Source organism: Sinocyclocheilus grahami, unplaced genomic scaffold, assembly GCF_001515645.1.
Source record: "Sinocyclocheilus grahami isolate Dianchi unplaced genomic scaffold, SAMN03320097.WGS_v1.1 scaffold165.1, whole genome shotgun sequence".
NCBI lineage: Eukaryota > Metazoa > Chordata > Actinopteri > Cypriniformes > Cyprinidae > Sinocyclocheilus > Sinocyclocheilus grahami.
In genome coordinates this window covers 802,269-829,461 of record NW_015505344.1, presented here as the reverse complement: position 1 = coordinate 829,461, position 27,193 = coordinate 802,269, and the positions used below count along the sequence as shown (strand labels likewise).

At 37.0% G+C, this 27,193-nt stretch overlaps 2 protein-coding genes across 5 annotated transcripts in view; both read right to left on the bottom strand.

Annotated features, from left to right (window-relative positions):
• Nucleotides 1-14,195, bottom strand: part of LOC107593138 (sodium-driven chloride bicarbonate exchanger-like) — a 43,015-nt gene extending 28,820 nt beyond the window's left edge. For 2 of the 4 annotated variants that reach the window (XM_016282744.1, XM_016282745.1), the window contains exon 1: nucleotides 6,044-6,441. In XM_016282744.1, coding sequence (XP_016138230.1) covers nucleotides 6,044-6,085 — 42 coding nt within the window. In that variant the 5' untranslated portion in view covers nucleotides 6,086-6,441. Of the gene's footprint in view, nucleotides 1-6,043; nucleotides 6,443-14,163 lie in introns of those variants that run through there. The other 2 variants (XM_016282746.1, XM_016282743.1) reach the window with 2 other exon arrangements.
• Nucleotides 14,196-20,710: 6,515 nt separating this feature from the next.
• On the bottom strand, nucleotides 20,711-26,302 carry LOC107593157 (T-box brain protein 1-like). Its single transcript, XM_016282763.1, has 6 exons — nucleotides 25,681-26,302; nucleotides 25,187-25,341; nucleotides 24,683-24,804; nucleotides 23,206-23,364; nucleotides 23,051-23,112; nucleotides 20,711-21,614 (listed from the first exon to the last, which is right to left on the bottom strand). Exons 1-6 carry the CDS (start codon nucleotides 26,184-26,186, stop codon nucleotides 20,915-20,917), a joined length of 1,704 nt encoding a protein of 567 aa, XP_016138249.1. The 5' UTR covers nucleotides 26,187-26,302; the 3' UTR covers nucleotides 20,711-20,914.
• Nucleotides 26,303-27,193: the final 891 nt, after the last annotated feature.

Genomic DNA, 27,193 nt, shown 5'->3' with positions numbered 1-27,193 from the left:
GTTTGGCACGACATGCAGCAGCATGTGTCAGTCTCTGTCCGGGGCAGGTGAAATAATTATAATGCTGAAGGTGTACCTCATCTTCATATTTCTTCATTAAATAACTTCTAAAGTAATTTGAAAACCTTGTGTGAGACGCGCGCTCTCTCTCTTTTTCTCTCAAAATACGCAAATGGCTTCAAATCACCACACATCGCGTCTGTCTATAAGTGAGCTGCACAGCTGACACAGGAATTGTTACTTGCACAATCGAGGCAGTGTCACATCGTCAATAAAGTTGATAAATTGCATTACTTTGTAATTCTTGCCAGTGTTTAACCATTCAGTGCTCGCGCGCTCACTTGGAGACCATGCGCTCATGCACACGCAGCGCACACATATAATGCCAGGTTCACATTACTCCGTTTGCAGTGCATACGTGGTGCGTATTTTTTCCGCGCTCATGTTAATGGATTAAAGCATTCACCGCACACGGTTGCTGTCCGGCAGTGCGGTCTAGGAGTGGTGCGTCTGCAGCAGTGCAGAGATCGTTTCCACACCAAGTCTATTGCTGCGATGCAAGCGAAGAATTAAAGTAACAGCACATTGTTTGCAGTAAATATAAACATGGATTGACACGAAAATTTAGCAATTACACCATAAATGCATATTATTAAAGTCTACTGTGTTTCACAGTCAACACATATGGCTTGTTGGCTAGTTTTAAAGGAAAAGAGCACTTTTAGATAAGGCAATAATAGATGGCATTTGTTGAGGTATGAAAAAGTTCTTTATGAACTGCAGGATTGCTTGTAATAAAGATTTAAATGCAAAAGAAAAGGCAGTAGAGCTGACTATTTCTGTCAATGGTAAGTTAGTGATAACGTAAGTAGTTTAAATGTTTTGCCACTTGCTTGAGCAACTTAATATATTAATCTTAATATATTAATTAAGTGCAAAAGTAAAAAGCATCGAATAATGTGTTGCTTATATTTATTGTGTTTAAACATGTCACTGAAAGATTGTATTACTGTGCTGTGTAAAAAAAGAATTGCAATGCTGAAAAAGTATTTTCAGTGACAATGTTTGGATTTGAAATCAAACTAATGGATAAATGTTGTGTTTGCAGGTAGTAAACAGCAACGGATCAGTAGCGGACTCCTGTGTGAAAGCACAGTCCGTGCTGCTTCCCCTCTCAAAAGAGTCACTCCCCCCATTTTCAAAAATGAAATTCAGGCCCTGAATAAATGTCTAAAAATCCAGATTGGAGTATCACTATAAATAGTTATAGATGATAAAAAGAAGGCTTTAAAAGATCGGTATCGGTGATCGGTTCGGCAGATACTGCTTTCTGTGATCGGCGATTGGCCTCAAAAATCCTGATCAGAGCACCCCTAATGAATATTATTCAATATTTTAATTTGAATGTCGGATTGCAATGAACATCGCAGTTATTAGAGTAGTTAATCGTTAGCATAAGTGTGGCTAACGCTAATATAATGAGCATTAGAATGAAGCTTATTTATTAACTATTTAATGGTCCTATAACTTTTATTATGGTTATTCTTGGCTGAATAACTCTAGAAGGTTTTAAAAGCCCTTTAAAATTAAATATGTGCACATTTTGGATTAAATTAAAGTATAGTCACATTTTTTAATTAGCATGTTTTTGTGTTTTGCTTTGGTATCGAAATTGGTACCAAGAACCGTGGATTTTCACTGGTATTGGTACCGAATACTGAAATTTTGGTACTGTGACAACACTACTCTCTTTGTATTCCACTTTATGTCCTTCCGTCGTTCGGTCACTCTCAGCATAAGCGGCACACCGAGTCACATGATCGCGGCTGCTAGGACTGAATAATGATGAAGCAGATTCGCACATGTGGACACAGATTTACATACACACATGCAGGGCAGAGGTGGGGGAGGGATTGGGGTCACTCTCACATGCCGGTTTCATACAGAGGAGAGCAATTTAGAGCTTTATTTATTTTATTTTTATGTAAAAGCTGTCAAAAAGTTGATTTACATAATATGCGAATCGATTAACTGCAATTGGATAAGAGAGCATAAATACTTTCTGTAATATATATATATATATATATAGGCCTATGATCTTTTGAAAATACTAAATATAATTGTGTGAGTGCAGTTTTAAAGAATGATCAGTTGTCGGTATCGGCCAAAATGTTAATATCGGTGCATCCCTAGTCATTATAATCCATAATTATGTCCCCACTGGATGCAACGAATGCTGCAGTTTTTCCATTACATATTTAAATAATCTGTCCTGACCTCATTTTATACTTACAAACAGATTCCCTCCCTGTCTTCCACAAACACAAACAAACCAGCATTTCCACAGGCTTAAACACATGAATGTTGCTTAAGTCAACATGACATCAAAATGACATGACCATTTTTTGTTTGTTTGTTTGGTTTTTTAATACATGCATTTGGTCTGTTTGTGCACAACTTACCGAATTTGTTATTCCGAATTTAAAAAAAAAAAAGAAAAAAAAACTGAACTGACATGAATTGACAGAGGAAGGCACAGTATCTGGAGTCTGATGGAACAAAATAATGTTTTGGAAATGGAAATTATTATACCACTTTGGAAAATTTCTCATAATGCCTTATTACTGTTAACCCTTTACCACCAAATTGGAAATTTCAAGTTTTTCAACTGACTATTTTGATTTAAAATAATATGTTTATATTGACTGTTTTTATTAAAAATATATATTACATTTATTTATTTCATTCAATTCATTTAAGATATGAACATCTGCCATTAAAAAATACCATACAGATTTAAAGATTCCAAGTCCAAAACCTAGCCGTCCAACATCTCCCAGAACCTGAAGATAACAGCTGCCTATCTATCTCCAGCAGCTGGAGAGTATCTCCAGCACTTCATCCTTTCCAGAGACACCCTCTTGCTGTCTTCTCATGCCCCATTTAACAATGACAAAGAAGGCCACTGTTAAAAGCAGAAGAGGAACGATGGAAGAAGACACTTTGGGACACTTTGAATGAGGGATATATACTACCCACATGCATGTTTCTTTGCATCTGTGTTCAAACAATACTGTACAGTACAAAACAAATCAACATAGATACAAGACAAATGGTGTTGTGAATGCATTAAGTTTCCATATATTTTACTCCTGTGGTTTGTAGAGTCATTTTTTCCTGACATATTTGACATCTTACAGGAAATTCCAGAGCCAGAACTGTTCATATTCTCTAAACAGCATCCATTAACTGCAGAAGTGCATGTCCATGTATATTCACACTACATTCCTGAATAGCAATGGATCTCATCAGACAGCAGACTGAATAGTAAGAGCTCCTGCTCTGAAAGGCTCTTTTGTGCCTTCTGGTAAGAATTACGATCTGAATTTACACTAACATCTTCATTCTCCAGCCCTGATAGCATTCTCAAAGTCTTCTCTCTGCATCTAAGGAGACCTCGGTCAACTCTTTCCACTAATAACGCAAAATTGCGTTGAGACAAAGAGGCATTATGAGGACATGAGGATGTATAAACCTTCATCAAATGCATGTTTTTATGATGACATGAAATCAAGCATTAGATCACAACGGCCTTATGGAGAGGGTTAATAGCGGATAAAAAGGTCATATATATATATGGTGCACGACGGATGTGGCTTTTCTGCTCCATCCGGAGTGAGTGAGCTGTAATGAGCGACTTTAAGACTTTAGGAGATTGATGCCGGATCGCTTTACGCTCAGGGTATCAAGGAACCTTAATGCGAAGAGTAATCGCCAAACAACAACAAGCCGAGAATTGTGTTGGGATTTGTATAGCACCACGAATTCATCACAACTCCTAAAGGCTCTGCAGGAGATGAAAGAAGATCAGATACTCCTGGACTAATGATTCTCACTCCTAAAATCAGAGCAGACAGAGTCGCCTCTGAGGAGGAACGTCCAGTCAACTGTGGCTGAACTGAAGCTGAGGGCCTGGAGGCTCCTTCAGGCGATGTTCTCTCGAAAGTACAGCATAAATAAACAACGGAAGTTTAAAGGTGACACACACAAATGTTGAGTTGAAGACCCCACGAAATGGCTTAATGAGTGCAGTTTTCTGTCTTTTGTTGATGCATTTCCTTTTGAAACAGGAAGTTGGAGGCATATAGATTCTAATGTCATGGGGGCTTTAAGTCATATTCATTGTAGATCAGAATTTATGACACACAAACATGATTTTTAACAAAACAATGCATCTCTGTAAAATACTTTACATTACCATTATTGGTTAATGCGGGATAAAACTTATTTAATACATTTATTAAATAAAAAATATTAAATACATTATGGAAGCCACAGATATTAAATTTCTTAAAAAATATTTTCATGTTATAGTAGATAACCAATAAATTAAAATTCTATAATGTTTTGTCTAAATGAACTAACAAAATAAACGAAATAAAACAACAAAAACACCGCATTATTAATAATGAATTTAAACATCACAACATTATAATGTACAGTATGAATTTTTTTTATTAATTTTGATATTAGCATAAAATTTAATTTATAGATTGCAGTGTTAAATTTTCTTTTAATGATTAACTTGTAAAAATAAGAGAAATTAGCTAAATTAAAGATCCACCATCGATTAACAATTTATTGTTATCGTTAACTAAAGCTATTACAAAACATTCTGTTAACTGAAATAAAACTGAAATGAAATATACATATTAGATGCATTTAAAAAAAAAAAAAGTTTCCTAGGCAACTAACTGATATATAAATTAAAACTATTTGGAAATTTGAAAAAAAAAAAACTAATAAAAATGGAAAAGAAATACAAATAATACAAATTAAAGCTAATTCAAAATGAAAAAACTATGCAAATAATACTAAAATAACACCGATATTAATCAATATCGTTGAATATTTAACAATAGAAGCAGCACAAATCATTTTGGTGTGGCCATTTTATAATTTTGTGTCGCTTAGTCACATTGGATTTGCCGTAAACAGGCCTTTGTACACCGAAATGCTATCACTTCCTGTTAATCTTCTTCAGCACACAAAGCTCTGCATGCAGTTTTCTGGGTCACGGTGCCTTGTGACCCAATTCTGCCTATGAAACTTTTTTAAATGATAACGTGCATTTGCTGCATGCAGTCGTTTTCATAAAAGATCGCTCTTCAGCACAGCGCCAGATCACGATGCCAGACCCCTTAAACAATCGAAACAGCACAGTATGTCACCAGCCATTGGTCACGTTATTCACCCACTCTGTTCGTCTGTCCTAGAGATTTCCCTGCGTGTAAGTCGTCAAAACCGTGATCGCGCAGTAACGACCGTGAGCGGTGAGAGAGGGGATTATTGGGCTGAAGAAGCTGAGGGAGGATGAATGGGATCAGTGCCGTTCGATTGGTCGAGCGGCGGGACTGATCCCTACAGATGGCTGCGGTTACCATGGCAATGGAAGGATCAGCATCAGCATCCTTCCAGAGAACCGAAAGTGGTGCGCACTAGCATGACGCTCACACAAACAGCCCATGCCTCATCAGCATAATTAAAACACACATTTACAGCTTCGTTCATCATCGACCTAAATATTTTCTGCTGTTGGATACAATGTTTTCTTCCTCTGACCTTGCCGTCCTCCACTTTTCACTCCGTATATGCTATTTATGTCCTCACATTTATGCACACATCTGCTTCTTTATTGCTTCTAAAGCTCATCCCTTCGGTTTGAATCAGACTCATCCCCTCCGACAACTAGATGCAATTCCTTTCCCTCAGAGATGAAAGATGAAAAGGACACGAGGAGAGAGAGGAAAAGACGAGAAACTGAGAAACCGTGGGAAGGAGGTTTTAAAATAGCTCCAAGAACACGCAAACCGGAAGGTTGAGAGAAAGAGTGTAGGAGAAGATAACAACCAGAATGAAAAAGGCATCTTTAGCCATTATATTACAAGAATTCAATGCTGAATCAACCACGTCTCAACAGATGCACACAAAATCTCTCAAGGACACGCCAGAGACGCCAGACTCTCGGGACGCTCCATCCTACCTGACAGTTAAAGCCAGTATTCTCTGAGGATCTGCGTTGCATGCTGTCTGCAGCGAGTCCCGACGACTGTCCCTTATCCCAAGGAGAGGAAATGTGCGGAGAGGACACACTAAAGAGCAGCTGAGGTTCCTCTGCGCACTTCTTGCCGCGCTTTCCCTTCTGACACACGGCGGGAGCCTTGTTTGCCGGGGCTGTGTTGTCCAACTATTGAGAACGAGACGTGCAGCCTGTGTTTGACAAGCGTCCGTCCACCAATGGGAGTGGAGACTAGAGCGCCGACATCACTGGCTGCGTGGACTGGTATCTGAGCTTGGGCTGTATGAGCGCGTGTGCTCGGTGATTCGCGCTCTGTGTGCAGCTCTGAGCGCCCTCCTCTCTGTATTCAAGCTAAAACATCAACATCCTAATGTGTCTCGTGCATGATGGGAAATGTAGTGTTTCAACCTTTAGCCGTTTAAGGAAACATGGAGTGCTGTTTCATTTTTAGGAGCCAGTTAAAGCTAGGCTATATCTATTAGAATCAGTTTTAAGATTTTACCCACACACACACATTCAAATATCCAAGCTCTACAAGTAAAATTCTTCATTTTCTATTTGTGTGCCTCTCAGAATTGAATTTAAAGAGATAGTTTACCCAAAAATTCTGTCATTAAAGGGGTCATATGATGTTGCTAAAAATAACATTATTTTGTGTATTTTGGTTAATGAAATGTGTTTTTGGGGTTTAAGGTTAAAAAAAAAAACATTATTTTCCACATACTGTGCATTATTGTTTCTCCTCTATGCCCCGCCTTTCTGAAACACGTCGATTTTTACAAAGCTCATCGGTCTGAAAAGCAAGGTGTGCTCTGATTGGCCAGCTATCTAGTGCGTTGTGATTGGCCGAATACCTCAAGCGTGTGACGGAAATGTTACGTCCCTTACCATATTCTGATGCTGTGTCCCAGGCGGAGCGACGAGACAACAACATTAAAAACCCATTATAAACGAGGCATTTGTTGCATCCAGTGGGGACATAATTACAGATTATAATGACTTGTACTGTCTTTTTACGCGTTGCGTTGCATCGTGCTGCGTAAACATAAAACCATGTCTGCATTTGTGATCGGAGAAATGACAAACAACAAGCCCTACTCTACACTGCTCAAAACTCACGTTTGAATCATCAGTGGCAAATCCTTTAAATATAAAAAATGTACTTGCAGTCTGTGAGTCAGAACAGCCGGCATTGTAGTCTACTCTCCCAGGATCAGGAAACAGTCCTCCACAAAATGCGCTGCACACATCTTAATATTTGGGTTGAAGTGTTCTGGAACAGTGTTGTAAATACAACTTAACCACTGATTTCTAGCCGTGTCCTCTTTTGGAAGACCAAACAAAGTAGTTTCGCTTTCACAATTAAAAACACAGCACCTTCACGACATGGCGGCAGCAGCAACAACAATACTACAGTGAGAATAAAAGTTACGCCTTCTTTCTTTGCGTGAACATTTGGGCGGCGTTATGCAAATCTTCCCACATCCTGACGTAGACATGTGGGGGGCGTGTCAGTACGAAGCGTTTAGGTTGGCGTGGTTGACTCTTAACTTTTATAAAGAATATCTTTTTGGATTTGAGACTTTAGTCTCAAAAATTAAATTAATTATTTTCCTCAAAATTCTACAAACAATACCCCATAATGACAACGTGAAAGAAGTTTGTTTGAAATCTTTGCAAATTTATAAAAAAAAAAAAATGAAAAGAAAAAAAAAAATCACATAAGTACATTACAAGGTTATTATAGTTCTGCATTTTTTAAATTAGTTTTATTTTAATATCCTTTTCAAATTTGCAATAAAATTGTTTAGTTTTTATTAGTTTCATTAATAATTTTGTTAGTTTAGTTTTTATTTTGTGAACACATTTCTATTTAGTTTTTATATAGTTTAGTTTCAGTTTTAGTTTTAGTAGGCGAATTAAAGTTTAGCAGAATTAACAGATCACTTCCAGAGCCCAGGCCAAAAAAGGCTTAGTCTAATTTAACCTTAGTGACGCAAATGTCTAGGGACACAAAATTAAAGCATGCTGAGAATGATTAGATGGTAAAAGTATACAAATACACGTCAAAATGAAGCAGTCATGGCTTTTTAAATCTACACAAGTTGCACTTACATTATATTTAAAACGCACTACTTAATGATACATGTGTGTTGTGATTTTTAATTTGAAAATAAATGTAGCTAATTTCTTTATATTATGTCTTTCATCTTATTTAACCAGAATCATGATACCATAACTGTCGTGTCTTGTTCACTTTCCCGCAAACAAACGCACATAAATCATAAGTGGAACTTATGAAATTCAATAATAATGCCTTAACATTCGATTTGCAGCATTGCGCATTCGCGCTACAGCTGAAGTGAATGACTCTGCTTTAAACTGCTTTGCGTCTCCCCATCAGATAACCTCACGTGTATGATGCGCCATTTACAGGTATTTCCCTAAACCGACACACAGCTCATATATTTTTCCACCACGGGGTGAGAATGTAATGATTACGAAAACGATTATTTATTTTTGATAATTATTTTATTTCAGTTAGTTTTGCAATAACTGTTGTTAGTTTAGTTCCGTTTTAGTTTTTCATTTATTTTGATGTTTTTATTTTATTTCAGTTTATGAAAATGTTTTTTGACCAATCGTTTTCGTCTTAGTTTACGAAAATAACCTTGGTACATAAGTATTCACAGCCTTTGTCATGACACTCAAAATTGAGCTTAGGTGCATCCTGTTTCCACTGATCATCCTTGAGATGTTTCTAAACTAGATTGGAGTCCACCTGTGGTAAATTCAGTTGATTGGACATGATTTGGAAAGGCACACCTGTCTATACAAATTCCCACAGTTAAAAGTGCATGACAGAGCACAAACCAAGCCATGAAGTCCAAGGAATTGTTCCGAGGCACAGATCTGGGGAAGGGTACAGAAAAATGTCTGCAGCAATGAAGGTTCACAGAAGCATATAATCTCTGTTACCCTTAATGGAAGAAGTTTGAAACAACCAGGACTCTTCCTAGAACTGGCCTCCTGGCCAAACTGAGCATGCTGAGAATGATTAGATGGTAAAAGTATACAAATACACGTCAAAATGAAGCAGTCATGGCTTTTTAAATCTACACAAGTTGCACTTACATTATATTTAAAACGCACTACTTAATGATACATGTGTGTTGTGATTTTTAATTTGAAAATAAATGTAGCTAATTTCTTTATATTATGTCTTTCATCTTATTTAACCAGAATCATGATACCATAACTGTCGTGTCTTGTTCACTTTCCCGCAAACAAACGCACATAAATCATAAGTGGAACTTATGAAATTCAATAATAATGCCTTAACAACATTTGATTTGCAGCGTTGCGCATTTGCGCTGCAGCTGGAGTGAAAGACAGCTTAGGGAGCTGCTGCTTTCTGTAGCCTATATATCATTTTATTTTTAAGTTTTATTTTTAATGCTTCTGTAAAGGACTAACGGCCACACACTGCAGAGTTTAAGGAGAGACAATGGCATTTAACATTAAAGGCTTATTTAAATATGTTCATTCGATTTGCAGCATTGCGCATTCGCGCTACAGCTGAAGTGAATGACTCTGCTTTAAACTGCTTTGCGTCTCCCCATCAGATAACCTCACGTGTATGATGCGCCATTTACAGGTATTTCCCTAAACCGACACACAGCTCATATATTTTTCCACCACGGGGTGAGAATGTAATGATTACGAAAACGATTATTTATTTTTGATAATTATTTTATTTCAGTTAGTTTTGCAATAACTGTTGTTAGTTTAGTTCCGTTTTAGTTTTTCATTTATTTTGATGTTTTTATTTTATTTCAGTTTATGAAAATGTTTTTTGACCAATCGTTTTCGTCTTAGTTTACGAAAATAACCTTGGTACATAAGTATTCACAGCCTTTGTCATGACACTCAAAATTGAGCTTAGGTGCATCCTGTTTCCACTGATCATCCTTGAGATGTTTCTAAACTAGATTGGAGTCCACCTGTGGTAAATTCAGTTGATTGGACATGATTTGGAAAGGCACACCTGTCTATACAAATTCCCACAGTTAAAAGTGCATGACAGAGCACAAACCAAGCCATGAAGTCCAAGGAATTGTTCCGAGGCACAGATCTGGGGAAGGGTACAGAAAAATGTCTGCAGCAATGAAGGTTCACAGAAGCATATAATCTCTGTTACCCTTAATGGAAGAAGTTTGAAACAACCAGGACTCTTCCTAGAACTGGCCTCCTGGCCAAACTGAGCAATTGATGGAGAAGGGCCTTGTCTAGACTGGTGACCAAGAACCTGATGGTCACTCTAGTTGAGCTCCATGATCGTATTGTATATGCAGGAGGGAGAAACCTACAGAAGGACAAACATCACTGCAATACTCCACCAATCTGGGCTTTATGGCGGTGTGGCCAAACTCAAACTCTGCTTTAAACTGCTTTGCGTCTCCCCATCAGATAACCTCACGTGTATGATGCGCCATTTACAGGTATTTCCCTAAACCGACACACAGCTCATATATTTTTCCACCACGGGGTGAGAATGTAATGATTACGAAAACGATTATTTATTTTTGATAATTATTTTATTTCAGTTAGTTTTGCAATAACTGTTGTTAGTTTAGTTCCGTTTTAGTTTTTCATTTATTTTGATGTTTTTATTTTATTTCAGTTTATGAAAATGTTTTTTGACCAATCGTTTTCGTCTTAGTTTACGAAAATAACCTTGGTACATAAGTATTCACAGCCTTTGTCATGACACTCAAAATTGAGCTTAGGTGCATCCTGTTTCCACTGATCATCCTTGAGATGTTTCTAAACTAGATTGGAGTCCACCTGTGGTAAATTCAGTTGATTGGACATGATTTGGAAAGGCACACCTGTCTATACAAATTCCCACAGTTAAAAGTGCATGACAGAGCACAAACCAAGCCATGAAGTCCAAGGAATTGTTCCGAGGCACAGATCTGGGGAAGGGTACAGAAAAATGTCTGCAGCAATGAAGGTTCACAGAAGCATATAATCTCTGTTACCCTTAATGGAAGAAGTTTGAAACAACCAGGACTCTTCCTAGAACTGGCCTCCTGGCCAAACTGAGCAATTGATGGAGAAGGGCCTTGTCTAGACTGGTGACCAAGAACCTGATGGTCACTCTAGTTGAGCTCCATGATCGTATTGTATATGCAGGAGGGAGAAACCTACAGAAGGACAAACATCACTGCAATACTCCACCAATCTGTGCTTTATGGCGGTGTGGCCAAACTCAATCCTCTCCTCAGTGACGACACATGAAAACACACTTGGAATTTGCAAAAAAGCACCTAAAAGTAGACTCAGACTGTGAGAAACAAGATTCTCTGGTCTGATGAACCTCAATTCCAAGCATCATGTTTGGAGAAAAGCAGGCACTGCTCGTTACCTGCAAAGTACCATCCCAAAAGTAAAGTGTGCTGGTAGCAGCCTCGTGCTGTGGGGCTGTTTTTCAGCGCCGCGGCGTCCAGCTACGTCGTGTTGTACTTGTAAGAATTGTTCAAGACATGCCGAAAATTTGAAGCTACAGCAGCTCTTCTTCTTGGTTTTCTCTGATGCACTAACTCTGCAGCAGCACTTCTTCTCCGTCGTCTCGTCTGATGCACTCACTCAACCAAGCGTTCTAACCACAACCTCGCCCCTCCCCACCCCCCAACCATTCGAATTTCTGTAGGCGGGAATTATTTTTAATGATATTCTAATGGGCCGCTTTGTGATATCACAAAGCCCGGAAAACCAACGCTGTAATCCAAACGAGCCGTTCGTTGTAGTTCTTGAAAAGGGATTTAAAAAAAATTAAATATCTCCCTTTGGAGTGGACTTTTACAAATCTCACTTTCTAGATCTTTTTTTATGCCCAAACATTCACACTGATTAAAATTTAAAAAAGTGAAAAAGCATAATAGGACCCCTTTAATGAAAACCCAGTCCAGAGCATTCAGAACCTCAGACTGGGCAGAAGGTTCACCTTCCAACAGGACAATGACTCTAGAAGTCAAGAGTGGCTTATAGACAACTCTGTGAATGTCCTTGAGTGGCCCAGCCACAGCCTGGGATTTAACCCTACCAAATATTTCTGGAGAAACCTGAAAATGTGTGGATGCACAAATGCAGACATGGTTTTATGTTTACACGGCGCGATGCAAAGCAAAGCGTAAAAAGACAGTATAAGTCATTATAATCCATAATTTTGTCCCCACTGGATGCAACGAATGCCTCGTTTATAATGGTTTTAATGTTTTTGAATCATCGCTCCGGCCTGACAGGGCATCATCACAATATGGTAGGGACGTAACATTTCCGTCACACGCTTGAGGTATTCGGCCAATCACAACGCACTGGATAGCTGGCCAATCACAGCACACCTTGCTTTTCAGACTGATGAGCTTTGTAAAAATTGACGCGTTTCAGAAAGGCAGGGCATAGAGGAGAAACAATAATGTACAGTATGTGGAAAAAAATGTGTTTTCTGAACCTTAAACCACATAAACACATTTCATTACACCAAATATACAAAATAATGTTCTTTTTAGCAACATCATATGACCCCTTTAAATCTGTTGATTATTAATGATTTGACCAGAAATTCCTTATCGATACCAGTGATATTTTTATTGATATTTTGAATAAAAAAAATTTCATGGTAGTTTTAGCTAAAGTTTTAGCAATTTAGTTGTGTTTTTGTCATTTTCATTATTTGTTATATTTCATTGAAATAAAAGAAATTAAAGTTTTTGTTTATTTTATCTTATTTCAATTAACTTATTTTGTTTTTTATGGTTTTAGTCCAACACACATCTACTCATCATTTGCCCATTCATGTCATTTTTGCCAGCTTTCACATTCATAAGAATCAACATTTCCAGCAAACCTCTCAGGCGCATCATTTGACAAACCAGCTCTTGGACGCTAACGTTCCCACGAGCACTGTGGGCTTTTAAGCAAGGTGTGTTTGGTTATTAAAGTGATGAATCTAGCATGCAGTCCTATAAATTCTCTGCATATAGAGACATGTAGCAGGCTGAGGTTCCCAACAGGTCTCAGGCCCAGTCCACGCGTAGACGCGCTTAGCTGTATATGCAAAAATTTTGTATCGTATTGGCGTTTCGTCCAGACGGATCCAGCATTTTTGGAAGAGTGAAATCGCTATTTTTTGAAACCGGGTCCCAGAGTGGATAAATCTAAAAACGACACCCTTGCATTTTCGTGTGGGCAGCCAATCCGTATATTTTGGGAAACGATGATGTCATCACCCCTTTGCTCACCCCTAGTCAGACAACGCTACCTCACGTAACAGCAACAACAACATGAATAAACACTGAACGATTGTCTTTTTATTAACTAACATTAACACAGATTAACAAATGTATTGTTCCATGTTTGTTTGTATACCACGCGCAAGATTTATTCGCATAGACCAAGTCTTCTCCGTTTTTAGTGTATCTCTGGGCAGAATTACAGCGCAAACTGGTCTGGCATGTAAACTACATCATTTCCGTGGTTTTGTGTATACGCAAATATTTCTTGAGACGAGGGGGAAAAAAAAGATCGCATAGGGAAAGCTCTGGCTTCGTGTGGATGTAGCCTCAGAGCTCCAAGTCCTCCAGAGCAGCATGCTTCCCCCGGTTACGCCGTCTGCTCACACTGGCTCCTCTCCAGCTCTCTATATGACCAAAACTACATGCTGTCCTCTCTCTCTCGCTCTCACAGTCGCTCTAGACTAAACAAAGATTGGTGCTTAAAACATCTCAATATCTCTTAAACACTCCCGGTGACCAAAAGCTTGTGGATGGAGATTTGAATTAACAGCTAGTGACAAGCTTCACTGCATGCCTACAAATATCCAGTCAAGCGGCATCAGTCTCACATGGGGACATTAAAAATTGACTGACAATCAGTCACAATGAATCGCATCATTTGGATGCATGAAAACCAGACACTCACTCACTCTCGCAAACAAAACAGTAATTAAATCCAAAGTCCACTGCATTGTGTGCATGCTGTGAAAAGCATAACATAGGAAATGAAGAACTGGGACTCACCCCGTTATCACTAGCAGGACTCTGAACCTGCAGAGGAGTAGAAAGGCAAAAAAATCACTCGCACCATCACTGAGTATTTACACGACACACATCATTACAGTCAGAAAGAGCTCAGACTTTTACAACCTACCGCAAAGTTTTTTTTTTAAAGCATATGCATAAAAAACTTGAACCCTAATGTTGTGTTCTGGTCATTTTGCATACAGGGTATAACAACTATAGTAATTTTTGTACTGATTGAGATTTTTTCCCCACCTTGTAACACTTGAGTTTTGAGTTTTAAACATTTGAGGTTATGCACCTCTCAGCTTTGGAGTGAAAAAAGCATCAGGCCTATTTGTGCATATAATTTTATCAATGTTCACTCAAAAACTGGGTCTACAACCAATCCCATTTCAAAAAGAAATAAAAAACCTGTGCTAACTGAACAAAAATGTGTTGATAAAAATAATCATATAATCAATACAAGATATTTGTGAGCAATTTTTATAGGCTGGTCATTTTTGACTGGGAAATCCAAACTAGGTACATTTTTAACACAGACATTAAACTAGTATAAAACATATCAAGAAATGTTATCTTTGTATTCATGTGGTTTTGAAATACTTCTGTAACATTTTCAAAACGTTGACATTTAACAAATCTAAAAACGTCATGTGGTATTTACTTGGTGTAATCAAGTAAAAAATAATATATTTTCCTTACACCTCGAATGCATATGAGTTTACACAGTGTGAGCAATTTTTATAGGCTGGTCATTTTTGACTGGGAAATCCAAACTAGGTACATTTTTAACACAGACATTAAACTAGTATAAAACATATCAAGAAATGTTATCTTTATATTCATGTGGTTTTGAAATACTTCTGTAACATTTTCAAAACATGTTGACATTTAACAAATCTAAAAACGTCATGTGGTATTTACTTGGTGTAATCAAGTAAAAAATAATATATTTTCCTTACACCTCGAATGCATATGAGTTTACACATCCTAATCAATCAACTAACCTCGCCTTGTCATAAAATGTCAAATTATCCTATATTTTAAGAGATTTATTGACCTCGACACACAATTAAGAAGGTTCACTCTATGATATCATATCCTGATTTGTTTTTTGTCCGCACCATATCTATATTTTAGGTCCTGAAAGATAATAACTGTACATGTATATTCGCAGAAAGATACTTTTGTGAAGTTTTACTAAAATATAAATGCTCTCAATGTTAGCAGACATGCACTAAAAGCCGCAAAACTCTCATTTTGATTTTATGAGGTCTTAAAAGATTAACCACAGAATTAAAGACTCAGCACATGATTCAGAAGATCAGATGAAGGAACAGTACAAAACATGAAGAATAAAAAAATATGTACTAATTCCTGTGTTACGGCTGATAGACAAAGATTATTCACTCTTCTTTGACCGGTTTTATCACACACACATCAGCATTCAGGGCACCAGCTGCAGCTAAGCGGGCAGTGACTTGATGGTCAGAAAAGGCCCTCTGGGACTCCGATCACTGGCATCGGTTCAGCTCACATTGAGAGCTACAGTGAAATGTACCAGCCCAGTGGATTCAACCGGCGCACCAGAAACAATTCAACCGACCGCTGGATCTCTGCCAGCCCAGTGATGATGTGTTCAATCTGTCCCTCAGCTCAGCCAAATGATCACAAAAAATATATTCATATTTTAAATTTGAACTGCATTTTTTCAAACATTTCAACATGTTGTTCAGTTTTTCAGCTTTTGTGCCATATATATTCTCAGAAAAAAAGGGGAAAAAATATACTTTTAACTTAACTGGGGCAGTACACTACCATTCAAAAGTTTGGGATCAAGATTTTTTGTAAAGAAATTAATACGTTTGTTAAGCAAGGATGCATTTAAAGTGAACAAAGGTGACAAAGACATGTTAACAAAAGATTTATACATGAACCTGAAAAAAAAAATGTTTCACAGTTTACACAAAAATATTAAGCTGCACAGCTATTTTCAAAATTGATAATAATAATAATAATAAAGGTTTCTTGAGCGGCAAATTAGCATATTAGAATTATTTCTGAAGGATGTGACACTGAAGACTGGAGTAATGATGCTGACAATTCTGCTTTGCCATCACTGGAATAAATTGCATTTTAAAAAATATTAAAACAGAAAACAGTTATTTATATTGTAACAATATTTCACAATATTACTGTTTTTACTAGGGATGCTCCGATCCGGCTTTTTCGCCTCCGATACCGATACCTAGGGTTCGGTATTGGCCGAAACCGATACCGATTCGATACCAGTGAAGTTTTTTCCCCTCATTTAAATAAATGTAGAATTTATATATCTCTGTGTGTGGAACTGATAATCATTCTTTCACAATCTACTAGATACAGACTACTTCATTATAAAGAAAAATAAAATAAACAAATATGAAAAAATATAGGCCTAAGTATATTTATAATCTATGACAATTCTATGATAATTCGGCAGCAAAAGTTATTCTAGAAAAATCAGTGCACAATCATTTTAGAAATCCAAACATTTAGTGAAAAAACTATATTTTGTTGGGAACAAATACAAGTGTTGCACTAAATATGGTAAAATGTTACACATTGCTATTTGTATTATTATAAAATCCCTTCATTAAAAACATTCATGAATGTATACAGCAAGAGGCTAGAGTGCTGCTTATTTTGGGGGTTACTTATCCAACAGATTATGAAACATAGGCTGGAAAAGCCATGAAATATGCTGCGATTAATCAGGTGTTTGGGCTGTAAACCAATTCTGGACTCTCATGTCAAACCAAACCTGTATGACTTTCTTTCTTATGCTGAGCACAAGAGAAGATATTTTAAAGAACATTTTAACTGGTTTTGTCCGTACAGCGAAAGTCAATGTGGTCCAAAACAAACGGACCTCACTGACTTTTACTGTATTGACAAAAATACTGTAAAGACATTTTTTTAATGTTTTCTTTCATATTCTATAGGGAAAAAGCTATGCTGGTTTGAAACGATATCAGTAAATAATAACAGAATTACAATTTTTGGGTTAACGATCCAAAACAAGCTCATTGGAAAAACGTGCCAGTTGCGACATTTCTACACAATGATATTATGTGACAATTTCTATCTCTGAAAGAGAGATGAACATAAATCTAGCAATGTTTCATTACACTGGTTGTTGTAGATATTGGCCCTGTCCCAAATCGCACCCTAAAACCTCACGGTCTTCCTCTGAGTCCACACTTTCGTGATGTAATGCCGCTTTGACTGTCGGGTAGAAGCCTGCTGCGGAGCTCACCTCAGTGCAGGCTCGGCAGAAGTTTGCATCGAGGGTGCATAGCGACCGCAAAGGGGGGCGCTCGCTAGCACCCTTCTGAAAGCTAAAATGACGAATGGGACACTCTACGGTCTTGTGGACTTAACGGACACGCGTACACTGCGGCTGTAAGTCCACAAGAGCACATGAAGTGTTTGCCATTTGGGACACGGCCATTCGCACGGCATGTCAGAAATGAAATGCCTGATGAGTGGTGCTGACTGAGAGTTATGCTCTATTGCATTTGATTTGAAATTTACATACAACCTACACTAAACCTGACCAACAGTGTTAACAATAAAAATTGTTGGCTTGCTTCATTTTGGCTTGCTTTTAGAAGTCTTTAAGCTCTTTTATCATAATTTGTGTTTCACAGGACTCGTACCCAAGCACTTCACACTGCAAATGCAATACCGTACCAGGCGAGCCATCGAGCAAGTTTACAAAATTAGAAAAGCCATAGGCCTACATATGGACATGCATATGTGATGCAAATGTCAAAGTGTATTAGTACACAAATAACTCGTTGTAGTAAAGTGTTTTGAAAAAAATAAATAAATAAACCGAACTAAAAAAAAAATGTCGCTTCTGGTTTAACATCTAAATTATATGGATTTAATTTAGTCAAAAATGTTTTAATAGCCTATCACTGAATCAAAAAAAGGCGATTTCCTAAAAATATTGACTTTTTATAGTCTTTTAAAATAAAATTTCTTTATATAGAGGACACGGGGGCTAGCTACATGAGCTGTATTTCACTGACTATAGCCTACAATTTTAAGTAAAACGTGTGTATTTGCGCGTATGTTTTTTAAACGACATATATATATAGGCCTATATATATGCATTATATATATATATATATACACACATACATATACAAATACATACATATACATACATATGCATACATACATACATATACATACATATATATATATACATACATACATATACATACGCATACATACATACATATACATACATATATATATACATACATACATATACATACGCATACATACATATGCATACATACATACATATATATACATACATACATATACATACGCATACATACATATACATACATATGCATGCATACATACATATATATATATACATACATACAAATATATATACACATACATACAAATATATATACACATACATACATATATATATATATATATATACATACATACATATACATATACATATACATATATATACATATGAAGAGTTCAGGAGTTCAGGCCTCTAAGTGCCATCTGAAATGTTCATCTAAAATGACCATTTTTATCAGGTTCCTATATTTATGTTCAGTTCTTTTACTTTAATGGCATAGAAAAGGACCTATAAATTGCCATTAAAGCAAAATTACTGAACCTAAACGTAGAAGACTGATAAAAATGCTAATTTTAGAAGAAAATATTCAGATGGCAATTAGAGGCTTTTGCATCTGAACTCTTCATATATATATATATATATATATATATATATATATATATGGAATACATGACTACTATGGGTATGTTGTCACAAAATCTATTTTTGCTGGCCAGTAACAGTGGAAATGTCCAATAGCGAGCAAGGGTAAGTGCCTAGAAAGTGACTTTCAAATCCATGATGGATTTATATTTGAGAGATAGGTCAGTACCAGCAGTGGAATTACATTTACAGCACGAACAATTTATACATTATTTTTCAGAAAGAAAAAAAGTGTTGACCCTTTACACCTCTTAATTAAATGTAAAAAGTTGCATATAGTGCTTTGCTGCTGGACTTATAGAATAAACTCTTCCTTTGGCACCACCTTGTGTGCATTTAAAAAAAATTTTATAAATACTCAAATAGAATTTTTGTGCTGAAATCGTAAAGGAATAGTTCCCCCAAAATACTTTCATTATTTACTCACCCTTATGGTGCTCAAAATCCATATTCTGTTATTTTTCTGTGGAACACAAAAAGGAAATATGTTACATTTCAAAAAGGTTTTTTTTTTAGATAAAAAAAATAATTTATTATAGTTGCACTATAGTAGCCTACACTCCCAGTCTTATAATGTATAAATACTCAAATAGAATTTTTGTGCTGAAATAGTAAAGGAATAGTTCCCCCAAAATACTTTCATTATTTACTCACCCTTATGGTGCTCAAAATCCATATTCTGTTATTTTTCTGTGGAACACAAAAAGGAAATATGTTACATTTTAAAGCGCCAAAAAGGTTTTTTTTTTGTTTGTTTTTTTTAGATAAAAAAAATAATTTATTATAGTTGCACTATAGTAGCCTACACTCCCAGTCTTATAAATCCACATGATAGCTTTGTGTGAAAAATAGTATATAGAACGTGTTACGTCTTTGAGTTAAAATATCCCTAACCACGTTCATTCCACACACAAAGCAAGTGGCATTTATACATCAAGCCAAATATAGCTTAATAAAATGGCTCAATGTCAATTTTGAGTCAACTTTTCTTTTTTTATTATTCATTTATTGATGCAAGAAATGCGTCAAAAATACTAATGCATGCTTTGGCCAGCTCTGTGAAGGTGGTCTCTGGTTATTTCGGGTTCAACAGCTGCTGAAGGAGCTTCATTCTTCTCTTGATCCCTTCACTGTAATGTACACTAAGAAAGTGTGTAGCTGTATTTAGTGATAGATTCTGCTGCCGTGTTTAATCCTATCGCTTATGGGTGAATTAAACTATTATTTCCTCCAGGTCAAGGACACATAACCGGTGTTCCAAAACCTGGTGAACTGCCAACAGCTTGCATTCGTGCTAGGTGTCAGTGTGGTAAAATATTTTAATACACACACCAACATGCAATCTTGTAACTACTACATCAATAAGCAACCGAATGTAAACTGTAATTTAAGTTTTTATGGGATTTATTTATACTCAACCTCTGATAATTCTTATAGGCTATACACATCAAACATTCTGGCAGCAGCAGAATGTCATGACTTCACATTATCATATTCGATATTTCACAATACGCATCTAATTAAAAAAGACCTGTTCTTTTGAGCAAGATAGCTACTGTTTTGATACATCACAATCAATACAAATGTTCATATTTTAAGCTAATGATAATGTATTTAGATTCATTATACTGGGGATGCATGTTGTAACAAATACAGACATGTTGGCCTTAATGTATGTTTTTTTTTTTTTTTGCTTTTGTTTTTATAATACCACGACCAGATTATAGCCATATGAGCCGTCAAATACAGCGTGTTTAGATAGTTGGGGATGTCAGTTCTTGTTCATCTTCAATGGTGCAGTGTAACATGGAAATAAATAAATGTTATAGCCTATACATAAATCATCATCATAATGCTATTTCCATATTAACAACATTTTAATTGCACACTCAGCCCAGGCAGGTTTATGTTTGAGTGTCGAAATGAAAAAAGTCAGATTCTTTAATCCCATTTTTGACCCTGTTCTGCATGTCTTCTCGCAGTCTGAACGTCTGAAACTGGACTGATAGAAGGATTTTTCAGTTGAGCCTCCTCCGAAATCCTGGAATCGACAGATTTAATGGAAGACTGAGTTTCGGTCCATGTCAAATCCGTGGCATCTTCACTTTCCAGCTCCTTAGAAACTCCAAGAGCTGACCGGTCTATTTCCAACCTATCTCCATCCTCAGGCATGTAATTCGATCGTGTTGATCTTTCAAGACCTGCATCTTGAACCCAACCAGGCAGAATTGAGCTGGTTTTACTGCTGTTCTCTAGCGAACCCTGTGACTCCCATCCAGCGGAACTAGTGTAGTAATCCAGATTTGTACTAGTGCCACCAGTGAAAGGCAGACCTCTGACCCCCGCTGTGGCGTAAGAGAGCAGAGCTGCTGTGTTAATATCAGTATCGTATAATGGAGCAGCAGTGGAAGACACAAACCAGTGCTGCCCGGAGGCCAAGCTGCTCTCTTGGGATTGGTTTGAGGTTGCAAGGCCAGGGTCAGGGGTAAGAGTTGGAAAACAGGACTTTGTGTAACTGTTGACAAACTGCTCCTGAAATAAAGTGCTTGTCATTGCATACCGTGAGCCAGGCAGCATCTGAGATTGTGGAGAGCCACCGAGTGTAGGGGTCAATCGGTCAGCATCAGAGCCACTGTAACTTCTGGAGACAGTGAATAAATGAAGTCACACATTTTATGTTACTGTTAGTGACACTGGGTCTCATTCACTAAGCGTGTGTATGTACAGATTTATGCATGCAATCTGCATACAAACACTTTCATGAACAAATTCTATTTCACCAGAAACTTTTATACTAAAATGTTGTCTAAATTTATAATAAAATGCAGTAACAACTGAAACCACATCTATGAAACAATCACATACTCTTCTGGGTTTACTAAGCATGTGTACACACAAATTTGTGCGTGAAACCTGCAAACAAACAATTTCACCCAACCGTGACTCACCCAAAATTTTCATATAAAAATGTGTGAAAAATGTAGGAACAGCTGAAACCACACATATGCATAGTAACTCTGGGTTCACGAAGCATGCATACATTTGTACGTGAAATCTGCGTATGAACATTTTCACCAAAAAAATCATGGATTCACCAAAAACTGTCTTTCTAAAATGTATATAGGAACAACAAAACCACACATATGCAAAAAGCATACTCTGGGTTTCACTAAGCATGTGCATGCACAAATTTGTGCATGAAATCTGCATTCAAACATTTTCACCAACAAATCAAGATTCACCCCAAAAATGTCCAACTAAAACTTGTGGGGAAAAAAAATGTAGGAATAACTGAATAACTTGTGCTTGAAATCTGTGTACAACTGTTTTACCGACAAATCATGATTCACCAAAAACTTTTGTGCTAAAATTGACAAAGATCTACAACAAAAAAGCACATACTCTGGGTGGCGTTATGATCATGTTAAGATGAAAACTATATTTCATCTTAAATATTTCAATATATAGAGTGAAAGAAAAGCAGTGGAAGAAAAGCTGTGTTATAGCTTGATCTGAGAGGTCACAATGAATAATAACGCAGAGATTTGCATATGTACAGCTGGCTAATGAGACATTTTGCGAGTGTTGTACGTTTGCTCAGAGTGACGAAAGGCTATATGTATGGTTTGGGCGTCTTTTATGCAAATGACTAAACTTAGGCAAGTGGTTGCTCATTTAGAAAACTTCCACTGATATTACAAGAGGTTAAAAACAAATTCATTTTCGTATGAATGTGAAATTTTTCATGAAAAGTTCTCCTGTGTGTAAAAATCCAAAATAATCAGAGCAAGTGTTAGTGACTGAGACCCATTGCATTTGTAATTAATTATTTTAATTTGGAATATGTGTAACATGCACATTGTAATACAAAGTGCTACCAGAAATAAATGCTTTAAGATGTTGTTAGAAAAATGTACAAATCAAATTATCATTGTTATTATTATCATTAAATCAAATTGATTTAAATTACATTTAAAATACATCATGTTCATTTCTGCAGTCAAGTCAAAATTCAAATCTGAAAACCTGCAAGAGAAATAATTAGCAATGCATTAATTTGCAAGGAAAGGCACTTACTTATCATAATTATCCCGAAATCCTTTAGCAAATGGATTGTGATAAATTTTTAGTTGTGTTATCTGAGGAAATAAAGAAACACATTCATTAAATCAGTTCATATTACAGTGTTTGTAATGTAATGTAAACGAATGCAGTGATAGACTAGGTCTTACGTCTGTGTTCTGGTAAGCTGTGACCGCTATAAACTGTGTTTCGGGAAAGGTAAATGTCTGTACTCGATCGGGATCACTCGTATCTTCATCTCCACTCTTGTTTATTTCAATCACATGCACCCTCGGCTGATACTTATGGAGAGACTGTAGGACGATCATCTTGAAGGACAAAGAAAAAATCAACATAAAAAGGTTACTTTTGTTTCCCATTCCCATAAGAATCTTCACAAACCATATGTAATAGTAATGAATATACTTGCACACATACACACACATATATATGACATGGAACATTACATTTTACCTCATAGTGATACTTAAAGGTTTAGTTCACCCAAAAATGAAAATTCTGTCATTTATTAGTCATTCCAAACCTTTAAGACTTTTTTACTCATCTTCGTAACAAAAATTAAAATAAATTTGATGAAATCCGAGAGCTTTCTAAACCTGCATAGACAGTAAAGCAACTGACACGTTCAAAGCCCAGAAAGGTTGTAGGACAATCGTTCATGTGACGTCAGTGGTTCAACCATCATTTTATGAAGCTACCAGAATACTTTTTGTGCACAAAGAAAACAAAAATAAAGACTTTTTTTAAACAGTTTTAATGATGTCCATACTACCTTTCTGGGCTTTGAATGTGGTAGTTGCGTTGCTGTCTATGCAGGGTCAGAAAGCTCTCGGATTTCATCTAAAATATCTTCTTTTGTGTTCTGAAGATGAACGAAGGTCTTACGGGTTTGAAACGACATGAGGGCGAGTAATTAATGACAGAATTTTCATTTTTGGGTGAACTGGATTCAAAGAGTGCTACTTTATGGCAACATGTTAAAGGGGTCATATGATGCTATTTTAAAGATCATTATTTTGTGTATTTGGTGTAACAGAATATGTTGACACGCTTTAATGTTCAAAAAACACATTATTTTTCAAATACTGTACATTATTGTAGGTCCTCTATGCCCCGCCTCTCTCAAACACGTCGTTTTCAACAAAGCCCCCTCCTTTGACAAGCGCAGTCTGCTCTGATTGGCCAGCTGACCCAGTGCATTGTGATTGGCCGAACACCACAAGCACGCGTCGGAAATGTAACACCCCTTGCCATAATCGCCAGCTTCAGCTTTCAAAGTAAATATCAAGACAGTTAATAATATCGTTAGTTTTACCATCAGTTCAAGCCCGAAAGGGCAACAGAGTCGCGTGACAGACACAGTGATGATGCAGTACACAAGCCGTGGTTAAGACAGCATAAAAGTGATTGTACCCCTAAATAGTCTTGTGAAGGTTATTTTTTATGTGCCAGCTGAAATTGGTTCGATGTTAACATTTGCTGCTGGCGGTCATCACAGGCAAATTAAAAACTCATTACATTATTGCCAATTACTCACCTGATGTCTAGCTTTTTCTGAACTCACCCTATACTAAAAGACTTCTGATTCTTATCATGAAGAGAAAATGAAATGAAATAAGAAATCACTTGAGTAGAGTTGCTGGAAGCTCCCTTGTTGTTCGTCAGCTTCAGTTTTCCAAACGAGATCTCCTGACGCATCCAGTGCGCGCCGGTGTTTGGAGAGTCCGGGTGCATGCATACTCGGCTTCCTTTAACAATAAAAAAAATTAAAAATACATATGTTACTATTAAACTGAAATAACTAACATTATAATAACTGTAGACTATATTTATTAATATTTGAGGGGGTTTTTTCTGTGCATTTATAAACCTGCACTCTAAAAAACTGCTGGGTTAAATACAACCCAGTGCTGGGTAAAATAGGGTCAAACCCAGCAATTAGGCTGTTTTGACCCAGCGGTTGGGTTAAATGTTTAAATTAACCCAACCTTCTGGGTAGTAACCCAACCACTGGGTCAAAACAACCCAATTGCTGGGTTTGACCCTATTTTACCCAGCACTGGGTTGTATTTAACCCAGCAAAGCTTTATGATAAATTCCTCATCAGTCGGTTGATTATTACTAGTTTACCCGTAACATTAGTGTCCGCTTTGCCGCAGGGAATCCATTTTCCGCCCTGAAACCTCCAGTGGTTCGGATCCGCCAGAATCACATCCACAACAATATTATAATGGCACGTCGGGTCAAGACCAGCAACACTAACACTTAGAAACGGAAACATCCGGCTGCAGGAAAATGAACCGAAAAAAACAAATCACTTTTCCAAAAGTAAATTATTATTAAACAATTACATAAAAAATAAATATAAACGACACATTGCAATACCAGAAACAGACACAGACCAATAATCTGATACTTTCCCAAAAATTATTAATTTATAATAATTACCAACAAATCAATTATAGGCTATTGGCATTAATAAAATATGCAACAAATAAAATGACAATATTACAAATTATCCAAAATTATTAATAAAAAGCAATGCAGTCACTTTTTTTTCTTTTTTTTTTTTAAATAACCAATTGAAATACATTTAAAAAGTAGACTTAAAAAAGTAGACTTACCGCCCCTGTTTGGTAACGATCATTTCTGTTTGGTGTCTGTGGAACTTGAACCACAGCGCGCGGTTACAGAGGTAAACCTGGGCTGTTCCAGGATAGACGGCGGCGTTTGGGTAAGTTTGTCCGTACTGCTGTGAGTACGCATAGCTCAGCCCATTGTACGGCCCGTTGCTGATGACCGGGTGAGGTGTCATGTAGGGACCGGAGAGAGGCGGCAGCGCGGGCAAAGGCTGCCCCGAATACGCGAACATAGCAGAAGAGAAGGCGAAATCCATGCGCGCCTGGCTTGATTCAGGCAAATCACGCTTGTCCGCACTTTCACTGTCACTCCGTGCAGCGGAGACGCAGTCCAGCGCGTGTGAGGGGTTTCTCATCCCGGTGGAGAGTCTTTTCAACGGTGGCTCGTTCTCCAGGGTGTCCCCGGCGGCGGCGATGTGCGTAAAAACATTGTCCGCACTCGCCGGTTTGTCGGACACTGCGGACGGGGAGGGAAGTTGTTGCAGGTGCATAACTCACTGGGAAAGTTCTCGGAGTTAAACGTGAGTGCAGACCTCAGACATGCGCTCTGCTGCGTGGGCCAGGCTGTTTGAGTCTGTTCACTCCGAGCTTACTACAGGAATATGACGGTGCTCCGCGTTTGAGAACAGCAGAATGGGCTGGTATTCACATTTAGAATAGCATTCAAGCAGTAAGCGGGGTTTTTATTTCGAATAGGTTACATTGTATAAAATGTCCTGCTATCTGATGACTGTTATTAAAATAACTGAGAAATCCCTTAAAAACTGTAAACTGGAAAATGAAAAAAAAAATCTGAGCGCGCGCGTTTACCAATCAAAAATCATAGCGACCATTATTTTGTCAAAAGGGTCTTGGTTTTGTTTTCAGCAGCGTTTGCAAACTGTTTTAAGTATTAGCCTCTTATTATTTATAAATAGGCAGTATTTTTTTCTTTTGCAAATTGGCTTGATGCTACTAGCAGAGAAATTTAAGTTAAACAGCTTTACCACAATTTTTTATTTTTACACAAAATCAATAGTGTTTAACGGTCAAGGGTCATTCCGGTCATATTTCAGGTCTCCCAGACTTATTAAAGTGGTGGTTCACCAAAATGCTTTTCACAGTATTTTGGTATGCCCATTATAATTAATAAAAATACTTATTGCATTTAAATATTTTTTATCATAAAACAATGTCTCATTTCTATCTTACACCAAGCATTTTGTCATGCCCCTGAGACACTGAATTTCTGCTTATAAAGTTGACAAAATGTGCAGTGTTTACAATTTTTGGCAATAATAAATGTTTATTTGTGTTCCTTTCTTGAGAAAATATTTTTTCTAGAAAAAAATGACTTTAAAATTTATGTCCCTCAGTAACACTAACCATTCTACACTCATAGTAATTTAGACTCCACCCATATGTGACATCATTTACCATAAATTACATCATTCAGGTATTTAATAGTAATGAAAAAAGATGTGAGTGAAGTGGCATGTGGCCAAGTATGGTGACCCAT

What these genes read in the sequence shown, in the direction of transcription:
- LOC107593157 (XM_016282763.1), bottom strand. Translation starts at nt 26,186, where the DNA reads ATGCACCTGCAACAACTTCCCTCCCCGTCCGCAGTGTCCGACAAACCG. An exon ending in CTTCCAGCAACTCTACTCAA is followed by an intron (nt 23,365 to 24,682) that starts GTGATTTCTTAT and finishes TTGTCCTTCAAG; the next exon opens with ATGATCGTCCTACAGTCTCT. An exon ending in TTTCGGGATAATTATGATAA is followed by an intron (nt 21,615 to 23,050) that starts GTAAGTGCCTTT and finishes CACTGTCTCCAG; the next exon opens with AAGTTACAGTGGCTCTGATG.